The following is a 12,091-nucleotide window of genomic DNA, read 5'->3' on the forward strand; positions in this document are numbered from 1 at the left end:
ACAAATACAACTTCCTAGATCATGAAGAGTTATCTCCCTTATACCACATGGCAAACATTGTTGCCAAGCACACTGGACTTGTTATCTTTTACAGAGAAGTAATGAGTTCTACCTATTAACACTCAAGATATATACGCTATGAGATTAGTGTCAATCTTTCAGGAGTGAGTGAGTGAGTGATTTGTGTTTAACGCTGGATCAATCTTTTCAGGACTTCAAATTTCATAGACGTTTTTAAACCCTATGTGAGATTGTGTAGCCAATGAAAGTATGAGTGAATGTTGCTGCGGTCAATATTCCAGCAACCTGGAGACTGGGCCCAGTCTGGGCCACTAGAACAGTGGATGATAAGAGGAACATTAGGATACAATAACATCCAAATAACCAGTTTAAACAATGAGACCCACAGGGTAGTGGTTCCTGGTAAAAGACATGGGTCTGGTCACAGAGCTAGGGTGCATCAGACCAACTGAACATGATCAAGTACTTATTTCTAACATTCTCATTGTCCATGAGAATCTTGCTTTTGCTTGCCTGCCCTCATGGTGGTTCAAAACTTTGATGTCAGATAAAAATAGGGAGGTTCACAAATCTGCAAATTTCCATCCAAAAACAACCAACTTTGACAGGTTTTACAGTTCAACTCAATAAACAACAGTTCCAATCATCATATTATTACCCTGAAAATGAACAGCTTCACTGTCATTGGTAAAAGGGAATAAATGAAAGATTGTGCCAGTTCAAAAGCCTTCCTGGCATAATGTGGTGTGTAGGTGAGGGTGTTGCTCCACAGTATCTGTTTTTTTAACATTTACGAAGTGGTACTATACAATGATTCTGTTGGTTGTTTTAAAAAAAATCTATTTAAGGATGTAAAAACTTCGACAATTCAGTTTGATTGATTGATTGATTGATTGATTGATTGATTGATTGATTGATTGATTGAGTGAGTGAGTGACTGAGTGAGAGTGTGTGTGTGTGTGTGTGTGTGGTTTTACGTCGCTTTTAACAATATTAAAGCAATATCATGGTGGGGGACACCGGAAATGGGCTTCACACATTGTACCCATGTCGGGAATCGAACCTGGGTCTTCGGCGTGACTAGCGACCGCTTTAACCATTAGGCTACCTGACCGCCCCTTTAGGATGTGAGAGGTATGTCTCAAAACGAAAAGAACAAAAAAGATTATCTGTCATTACAATTTTATATTTTTGTCAGTGAGCATCCTACCTTCCATCTGATTGTCATGTTTGGTCCTCAGTTTCTCGATGTCCTCCAAGTGGGACAGCCTCAAGGAGTCGATCGCTCGCTGGTGGTCAAGGTTGATGTCCGACACCTGAACAGAAGGAGAAGTAGGAGTGAGTGAGTGAGTGAGTGAGTGAGTGAGTGAGTGAGAGAATACATACATACATATACACACACACACACACACACACACACACACACACACACACACACACACACACACACACACACACACACACACACACACACACACATATTAGTTATAACAATAATAGTCCCAACAAAAACAAGAGTTTGCCACTAATGTGGCTATATCCCCCGCCCCTGTTGCAGAATTTATGACATGATTAAATCTAAACAAACCCTAACCTTTTTTTAACCGAGGTGGAACTTGTCATGGAAATTGTAAAAAAAAGAAGAGTATGGAACCTAAGTCCATCTTGTTGCCATGGAAACGTAAAAATTCATGTACCTGACAAACCTGCAAAGTTTCATGAAAAAATATTGAACGGTTTATGAGTTATGCTCCGGAAACGAACCCTACCCTCACAGAACCTAAGTCCATCATGTTGCCATGGAAACGTAAAAAAAATAAAAAATTCTAAATAGCAAAAGGCACCAGTTCAGCATGTTCTTGACAGACCTGCAAAGTTTGATGAAAAAATATTGAACGGTTTCTGAGTGTTGCTCCGGAAACGAAACGTGACGGACGGACGGAGCCTGTTTCTATATCCCCTGCCAACTTTGTTGGGCGGGGGATAATAAATAAAGACAGAAAGAAATACATCCTAACATATCAGTTTCATGTGGGAGGAGAGTCCTCAATTACTAATGGACTAGTATGACCAGTAAGGGCTAATCCAAGATTCAAACTCACAATTAGTGGTTCTGGTGTGTGTGTGTATCTGTTTCTCGTTAAATGCTTCACTAAGCTATATGACGGTGGCATGTAAATAAAGCAAGTCACAGACGACCCTATACATTCGGTCGCCTCATACGACCAGGATAGGCCGCTGGGGACCAATTCTAACCCAGGATCCCCACAGGGTAGTGGTTCCTGGACAAAGACAGGGGTCTGCTCACAGAGCTATGGTGCATCAGACCACTTGGCAATGATCAAGTACTTATTTCTAACATTCTCATTGTCCATAAGAATCTTGCTATTGGCTGTCTGCCCACTTGTTTTTATTTCCGGAATTGTCTAATGGTCACCTACGTTTCTGTCATGACAGTCCTTCATGTACGAGATGACGTGCTCATGGTGGTCCATGGCTGCAAGTAAAAATAAAACACTTCAGATACAATCAAATACAATGAACACATCAAAAGTATATACAATAAAAGGAAATGATATTAATCAAAGACTTTAGTTGAGTCAAGAAAGACAAGTCATCACTCAACAAGCGAAATACAAACGACATACTTAAGGGGAGGTAACTCCTGGACAACTACTTACTGTTGAAACCATCAACAAAATTCGAGATTCGAGATTCTGGCTAATTTATCATATCTTTTCTTAATTTATTCGCCGTGAATAGCTGAAAAAATGCTGATGCAGCATAAAACATTATTCATTCATTCTTAATTTATTGTTCAAAAGTGTTTATTTCCAAATTTATTGTTTAGTGAAATTATTACAGAATTTTATTTACCCTTTGCCTTGTACTCAGTCGTTGCTTTCTCATTCGCCTTAGTCATGTCCTTAATAGCCGTTTCATGCTCCTCTTTGAGTAGTGCTATGGCCTTTTCATGGGTTTCATTCAGAGATTTAATCTCCAGCTGAAGTTTGCTTACTTCCTCTGCAGATGCACCCTGGGTTTGAGTAAGAGCAGAGATCTCCTGCTCTAGCCTGGACTTGTGGCTTTCCAACTCGGCTGCACAAGAAATGTTCACAATAACCAATATATCCTAGATGTTTCAAATATTTTTATTCATATTCTTTTGTTGCTGTTGTTGGTTATATTTCAGCTATTTCAAACCTGTGGTTGATAGCATGAGCAACGTCCAACACTGTCGGGGTACGTTGACACAACCAGGTCATAAAGTTTGTTTATCTCTTGATTAACGCCGTGCTCAGAAACATTCCAGCGGTCTGTAAATAATCGAGTCTGGACCAGACAATCCAGTGATTGATATCATGAGCATCAATCTACGCAATTGGGATACAATGACATGCATCAACCAAGTCAGTGAGCGTGACCACCTGATCCCGTTAGTCGCTTCTTATGACAAGTGAGTGAGTGAGTTTGGTTTTACACCGCTTTTAGCAATATTCCAGCAAAATCAAGGCGGAAATGGGCTTCACACATTGTACCCATTTCGGGAATCGAACTTGTCTTCGGTGTAACGAGCAAAAACATTAAAACCACTAGGCTACCAAACCGTCCCCTTACAACATGCACAGTCGCCTTTTACGGCAAGCATGGGTTGCTAAAGAGCTATTCTGAACGGATAGGTCATAAAACATGACCAACCAATCCTCATTTTACAGAATGTACTGGGTAACTTATCTGACCTAGAATCCACAAAGGACCCTTATATACACTCGAATGATGGAGGGGTTGAGCAAATAGGGAATTTAAACTTGCTTTTTGTTTGGGACTCCTGCAGAGAGGACTATACAGGAATACTTGTCACTGAAGGTGAGGTGAGGTGAAATGGGGTTTAACGTCACGTCCAAGATTATTGCACTTTTATAGTGACGTGCATGTATGTGTGTGTGTTTGTGTGGCTGCTTGTACTAGTCCGTACTGATGCCGAATTATAGTGCTAGCCCACTGAGAAACCATGCTGCAGTTTAACATGAATACCCCACTCTGACACAGTATACTGACTCCGAGCCGACAAGTCCTTGTTTAAGCCCCTTAATGCCGAGCGCCAGACAGGGTAACAACAAGTACCATCTTTTAACGTCTTTTGGTATGACGCGGCCGGGGATCGAACCCCGGACCTTCCGCTCTCCGGGCGGACGCTCTACCACGAGACCACGGAGGCGGTCTGTCACTGAAGGAATACTGCCTGTGTTTGCTTGTATCATATCTTGTCAAGTAAATAGAACATCAATTTGTATATTTCCTGATGATTAATTTCATTTTCTCAAATCTTTCCACCTAAAGAGGTGAATATTAGCGGAAAGATAATGTTTTTTACTGCGACTAAGTGGGCCTGTCTCCTTACCGATATGTCCCTCTGCCTCTGTAAGCTGTTCCTTGGCTTTCTGCAGTTCCTCAGCCAGGAACGGACACGAGAAGGCATCGAGCTGAAAATATGCATCAAAGTATCATACAGAAACAGTAATAGAGGGTGTAACTGACTGATTGACAACCTGGAAGTATGATGTCACACTTCTTGTTTCGGTGTTTAATGCTATACAATATACAAGCTATATGACAGTGGCATGTAAACAATCGAGTCAGGACCAGACAATCAAGTGATTGATGTTGTGAGCAATGAACCATGCTGTCAGGGTGCGATGATACACCACGAAACACACCCCCAAGCCTGACCACCTGACCCATTCCATCGCTGGGTGATGATACACTACATGAGCCCGTGTCACAAAGTGCTACTCTTACACCAGTCCCAGCACTAAACTCCTATTGTGAAAGAAGACTCAAGTCAAGAATAAGAGTTGGTGTTGCATATCCCTGTGTTATGGGGTTTCGGAGGATTAGTTTTCTCTCTAATCACATGAACAACTGTAAAACATCTCATTGACTTATAAAAGACAACCTTCTCTTAGAAACAAGCCATCATCTGAGTATTTACACACACACACACACACACACACACACACACACACACACACACACACACACACACACACACACAATCACACACACACACACACAATCACACACACACACACACACACAATCACACACACACACACACACACACACACACACACACACACACACACAATAACACGAGTAATCGCAACCATCTGAAAATATATGATGTCCAAAAACCGTTAATCCAACAATACATGCCTCACAGCAAGTACTATCAATAGCCCCATTGTTCCCACCCAAACCCAATACGTTTAATCAACAAGTACATAAGACTGTGTGTGTGATTGTGTGTGTGATTGTGTGTGTGTGTGTGTGTGTGTGTGTGTGTGTGTGTGTGTGTGTGTGTGTGTGTGATTGTGTGTGTGTGTGATTGTGTGATTGTGTGATTGTGTGTGTGTGTGATTGTGTGTGTGTGTGTGTGTGTGTGTGTGTGTGTGTGTGTGTGTGTGGTGTGTGTGTGTTGGGTTTAACGCCGCCGCTTATAACAATATTCCAGTTATATTACGGCGTGTCAGCTTAATGTGGGAGGAAAGCCCGAAGTGATGCATGTCTCAGACGTTTACCACTTCGGTGAAACCCACGAGTACGGGTATGGTGCTGACAAATCTAGAAACATAATCGGGGCAAACCGGGATTCGAACCCACAATCATAGGTTTCTGGCATGCCCAAGGGACGCAACTCTGCACAGCGAATCGCAGCGCCTTAGACGACTGGGCCACCCGTGCCCCCCACACTTGGGGTGAACCAAAGACATATGTATCTTTGGATGAACTCTTCCTCATAATCCTTTTTGGGTTCTTGGAAGTAAAAGAAAAAAGCTTAAATTCTAATATACACATGGGATTGATTCCACAAAGGATAGGAATGGTGATTAAGTATTATTGTTTGTTGTTTGATGCAGTAATCAGCATTATTCTAGTTGTAGATAATCCAGTCTGGACCAGACAATCCAGTGATTCATAATAGATCAAAGATCCACACTGTCAGGGTACAATGACATGCAATCACCACTTTTAACCATTCAATCCATTAAGTCATCTTTTACGACCAACATAAGATTGCTGGGGACATATTGTAATGATATATCTGGCTATTAAGGTAAAGGAACATATTATTGCCAGAAAAAATTAAAGCAAAAATTATTATTGCCACCAAAATATCACCGAGCAAAATGATAGTATTTGGTAAACAACATTGAAAAACAAATTTTAATTGTCTTTATAGTACATTAAATGTTTACATTAATTATATTAATTTTCTATAACCATTCCCTTCTACTGTTTTAATAAATCGATGTGTTATGAAAATGTATGGATGTGATAAACAATTGAATTTACTACATAATGGTTTTACTCACTTCATAGACATATATCTGTATATTTAGTTATTTGTACAGTTATTATAAAAACAACATACTTCCTACAACTCCAGCCTCTATTGCCTGAAATCATAAAACTTTACAAAACAAATCCTTTCGCAAGCAATAGATTTCATTCATCAAGGTCAAATTCATTCCAAAGCTGAAAGAAAAACAGCTGATTTGCACTTTATTCCCCCTCCCTCAAAGAGTATCCAATTTCCGATATAAAAACAGGATGAATGCTTCCACAGATTTCCTGTCACACACACATAACAATTTGAGACGAGACAGGTGGCGTGATCTCCAATGACCAGATCAATTTCCGGGAGTTTTTCATTATTTCTCGCTTTGTAATTTCAGTACAAGATGTCTATTGTTTGTCGCATATCTCAAGGACTGAGAAGACACGTCGAAATAGTGTGAAAGTAGACAACATCTTGTGAACACTAGGAACACGTTCTCACTCCATAGTCAGCTAAGTACATTCTTCTCCCCTATCATTTGTTGCTTTGGACTTCTTCTAAAGAGTTGGGAAAGAAAGTCACACATGGGAAAAAATGGTTGTTTGTTCAGGGTTTAGTGCAGGTGTTGCAAGAGAGAGTTTTTGTTTGATTTTGATTAAAGTGTGAGTTAACTTTTGGAGGATTCGCCAGCAAGGATTTTGGGAATTTTTTTGTTCTGGTCAGGCAAATGCCTGTGGTTAAAAAGGTGGGGCTATTGTGATCAGAGGCTGAAGAAAACATGCAACAATGTTACTAAATCGTTGAGCGCACTCTGTCAAAGGGTAAGGCCTAATAATGTTAAGGGCACCTTTAACTCTACTGTCTGACTAACAGTCCACAAAATATACTAAGGCCACACATTTTTTATTTTTTGTTTAACTGACCCACTGCCCCGACTGACAAGCAGCTCGAAAAGAAAGAAATTAAACATGAAAATATTTATTTTTATTATGTCTCCCGCTAATAATATAGACCCTCCTATACAATAGAAAGTGGTATATTTTCATTTTGACAGACCTTGTGTGGAAAAGATTGAATAAATCCGTGAAACATAAAATTAAAAAAGTGTGGCCTAATATATAGGGGACTTTGTTAGCCTAAATTAAAGTAATGTTCAACCTGTAGGGACTCCATGTTAGAATATAGTTCCCCAACAACCTATCCTTGTAGTATGAGGCAACTAAATGGATCGAGTGGTCAGGCTCATTGACTTGGTTGATGCATGTCATTTCATCTCAACTGCCTGGAACAATGCTCATGACAATCACTGGATTGTCTAATCTACACTTGATTATTTACAGATTACTTTCACATAGCTGAAATACTTGGTGTTATACAACAACAAAATTTACAAATGTATAAGGCTCAATAAAATAACTCCATAAAGTAATCCTTAAGTCATAATTTCAGGCCTAGCGATGAAAAGGGGTTGATTATATGATAGAGGCGAATGTTTACTAAAATAATTGCTCATGGGTCTGTAAGAGAGAATGACGCGTAGTCTATGAAAACATTTCTTTAAAATTATTGTAATTATTTTCAAAAGAACCTTTCTTCTTCTGTTGTGGAATCAAGGAGTGAGTGAGTGTGGATTTACGCCGCTTTTAGCAATATTCCAGCAATATCACGGCGGGGGACACCAGTAATGGGCTTCACACATTGTACCCATGTCAGGAATCGAACCCGGGTCTTCGGCGTGACAAGCAAACGCTTTAACCACAAGGCTACCTGACCACCCCACGGAATCAAGGAAACTAGACTTGGTTCAGTTTTATCTAGACATGCTTAGGCTTTTAGTAAAAGACATCTCTCTCTTTAATAAGAAAAGGATCAGCATTATTAATGTGATAACCAAGCTGCTGAAAAGCTAGAATAATGTAATATTCTTTAATTTCTGTACTTATCATTTCTAAAAATACCCTTGTCATTAGGTATAAAAAGTACATTCCAAATTTCTTCATTGCTTATTTTCAAAAGGTTTCCTGATGAATTGCTCCCATGTTTTCAGATTGGTTCAAAACTATGATGATTGTTATCAAAAATGTCCTAAAGATCTTTTCAAAATTGGAAACAATCCATAAAAGGGTCCGATCAAAATTTGGTAACAACATGAAATAATTTTTTTATAATCTAATTCTCTCTGACATTATTTTAGCACTTGTTGAAAATATTACCTTTCTTATTGTAGAGCCATGATAACATTTATTCCATCATGTATTTCATCATGTATTCTATCATTATCTGATCATGTCTTCAACTTACTTCCTGGGTTAAGTATTTCACAAGACAGGACATGGCGTCGAAAGCTTGTGTGCTGTTTTTGAGTTGCATACTGATGATACTGAGTTCCTTGGTTCGAGACTCGCATAATGTTTCCAGACGACTGATTTCCTTCTCCGAACTGGACCGTAGTGAGTTGGAGACGAGGTCTGGCTGATGACTGCCTTTGAGATGGTTGCTGGTCTTACTTGGGGTCCGAACTGTACGATTACGATTTTGATCTGAAAGAAAAAAAAAATTCAAAATAATGCAAGGGTATATATTGAACAGTCATCTCCAATAAGATATATTTCTAAACAATTCAAATCTGTTGGAAAAAAGTGTCATAATATTGACTCTTGCTGCTAAAAGATTAGTACATGTAATATGTTTGTTGGCTCGACATTGACAGATTTGCAGATCTTTATAGGGGTTGACTGCATAGCTCTGGGGAACCTTATAGCCATTTAATTGAATATAGCCAATCAATCTAAAAATACATGTGTATGTGCAACATTTTTTAATTTATAATTTTTCATCATATAATAACATTTCAGTTTCCAAAATTACCCAACACATCTTATGCTGTGTCAGCAATTTTTAGACAATAAAAGCATTCCTATTAGAATGTTACAGGCATTGACATATCAATTGCTTGGGGAGACAAGAATGTGACAGAAAATTCCATAGCTGAATCAGAAATTGAAACAATGTTTCGCAATGTGATTTTTATTCATAAGTATTTATCAATATCCACTGCCACACTATCAGATGACAAGCTATTATTTATTACTATTGATCTTATCATGAGAATCCCCAGAATGATGCACATTGTCATACTATATCAACTCCCACTGACAGGATCTGTTGTTGATATAAAATAATAAGCTGTGCAGCCATATCAACTGTCAACTTTTGGGAATAATTTACAGAATTATCAATACAATATTTGTACTCAAAGGGAGACAAAGATGTTTTAGTCATTAGTATTGCTTTGATTTCAAATGCATGTAACACTAATTTATATCCTTTCTTCTCGATAACACAGGTAGTCAATAAAAAGTGCCTAGCTCAGTACTCAAAAACAATGATAATGCAGAATCCTTATGTACAACACAAAAACAACAATGACTAAAAAAACACATGTTTTACTCAGCGAAGGATCATGCTTGTGTGCAAAAGTAGCACTTCCTATGCCCTCATTTACATTACTATTCTGTATGGATGGCATCCCCAACAAAGACCACAACGAGACCATAAACCTTCGGTAATCCTTTAAACCAGTCATGAATACTGAGGAGAAACATCACGACGATCAGTGCCCTTCTTCACCCCACACCACCATTATAGCCGCTACCGTAATGGAGGTACTGAAACGCATGGATGTAACAAACGTGTACAGCCATAACAATTAGTTGTCACTTCAGCAGCTTCTTAATTCAGTTGGCCATTATAGATTTGCCGCAATTAATAGTACAATTTCTTAGGTAATACATAAAAGCAATAATAACACTCCTACTTTCTTTCACTTGATCTATACTGCAAGTTTTCAAACTGACTTTCTGGTGTCCCCACTAAGATCTTAATTGCTGGAATATTGCTAAAAGATATGTCAAACCACTCACTAACTCACTCACTCCATAGTGGTTGAGTGAGTTAATATTTAATGTCACATCGACAATATTTCAGCCATCACTCACTCCATAACTAGTTCCACGATGTCATGATAAAAAAAGACATTCTCCAATACCACTTAGGACTATGAGAACATTTTGAAAACACATCCAGTTTGGTATTTCCAACCAACAAATAATCATTTCATGCCCTTAAAAAAAAGGTCTTCAGATAAGATAATATCCAGTGATCTATGTCATATTGATTGCTTATTGTTCATTACAGTCCTATACAGCACAATCTATGGTGAATACGGTATCATAACGTTTAGGAAAACTCCACCAACCACCTTCTTACATCTGGTGGAGCTGTTTCTAACTACCTCTCTGCTGCTTCTCTCCTCTCCTCTCTCGTTAGGACAGCGAGCAATTAGGGATCTAATTTAGTCTTGTAAGGAATGTTTCCAGACTGTACAGGGAATGCCAGTGAAGCAGACACCTGTTTAGAAGAACACTATACAAAAACATGCCTTGAAGGGCACTGGGGCTGAAACAAGCCATTAGGAGAGGTGTCGAGGAAACTGGTTTGTTGTTGTTTGCATACGTATCATAACCTCAACGTATTTCAACAGCGACGCTGAGTAAATAGTCTGTAGATAGAGATGCCCGATAAACAAAACACAACCACTTCATCAGAAATGCTGGTGAGAATGATCTTTGTTTTAGGCTGTTGTATATTTCAGTTACAAAACCTCACACTGTAAATATTCAAATCCGGTGGTTGATAGCATGAGCACCAATCCATGCTGTTAGGGTCCAATGCCCACAAAAAACAGTCAATGCTCATTTATCAGCTCTTGTGACAAGCACGGAATTCTATTTCTGCTATGTTTGTTTGTTTGATTGTTTGCTTGCTTGTTGTTTAACAACACACTCAGCAATATTCCAGCTATATTACAGTGGTCTGTAAATAATCCAGTCTGGACCAAACAATCCAGTGATTGACATCATGAGCATATATCTATGCAATTGCACAAAAGAACTTCTGATGTATGTTTGTTTAAAGCCTCACTCAGTAATAGTCCAGGTATATGACAGCAGCTAGTGACCGATATTATGAGTGAGTGAGTGAGTGAGTTGGTTTTAACGCCGCTTTGAACATTATTCCAGTTATATCACGGCGTGTCAGTTTAATGTGGGAGGAAAGCCCGAAGTGATCTAAGACGTTTACCACTTCGGTGAAACCCACGAGCACGGGTATGGTGCTGACAAACCTTGAAACATAATTGGGGTGAACCAGGATTCGAACCCACAATCATAGGTTTCTGGCGTGCCCAAGGGACGCAACTCTGCACAGCGAATCGCGGCGCCTTAGACGACTGGGCCACCCGTGCCCCCTACCGATATTATGAGCAACAACCCACACAGTCGGGGAACAATGACATGCAATATCGACTAAGTCACCAATCCTGACCACCCAATCCTTTTAGTCAGGCCTTACATCCAGCATAGGTTCTTCGTGTCTATTATAACCTTGAATCCCCATGGGGTGAACTTCTTACGCGATACTGGTTGAAATGATATTAGGTTAGTAAATGATTTAAAAAACGCTACTTCTCCATATTAGATCTCTTTTTTTACAAGTGTGGTTTTGTGTTATATGATTCACATTCAACCCATAAAAATAAAATTCATGACATAATGAATAATTTATGAGCTTGATAAACAGATAGAAATGGTGATATATATAAACAGCTGCCAAGATGCTGGCTGGGTAGGTGTAGAGGTGGCTCCATTTCATGCCTGCTTGTATATT

The 12,091-nt window shown here is 39.1% G+C and overlaps 1 protein-coding gene across 5 annotated transcripts in view; it reads right to left on the reverse strand.

Moving 5' to 3' along the window:
• The window catches only part of LOC124132670 (microtubule-associated tumor suppressor 1 homolog), a 167,017-nt gene that overhangs the window by 22,093 nt on the left and 132,833 nt on the right, over window positions 1-12,091 (reverse strand). For all 5 annotated transcript variants that reach the window (XM_046496713.2, XM_048388239.1, XM_048388240.1 and 2 more), the window contains 5 exons: window positions 8,666-8,904; window positions 4,424-4,505; window positions 2,899-3,120; window positions 2,463-2,518; window positions 1,232-1,337 (listed from right to left, as the gene is read on the reverse strand). In XM_046496713.2, the coding sequence (XP_046352669.2) occupies window positions 1,232-1,337; window positions 2,463-2,518; window positions 2,899-3,120; window positions 4,424-4,505; window positions 8,666-8,904 (705 nt within the window). The remainder of the gene's footprint in view (window positions 1-1,231; window positions 1,338-2,462; window positions 2,519-2,898; window positions 3,121-4,423; window positions 4,506-8,665; window positions 8,905-12,091) is intronic.

Source organism: Haliotis rufescens, unplaced genomic scaffold, assembly GCF_023055435.1.
Source record: "Haliotis rufescens isolate VD_foot unplaced genomic scaffold, xgHalRufe1.0.p SCAF_7, whole genome shotgun sequence".
NCBI lineage: Eukaryota > Metazoa > Mollusca > Gastropoda > Lepetellida > Haliotidae > Haliotis > Haliotis rufescens.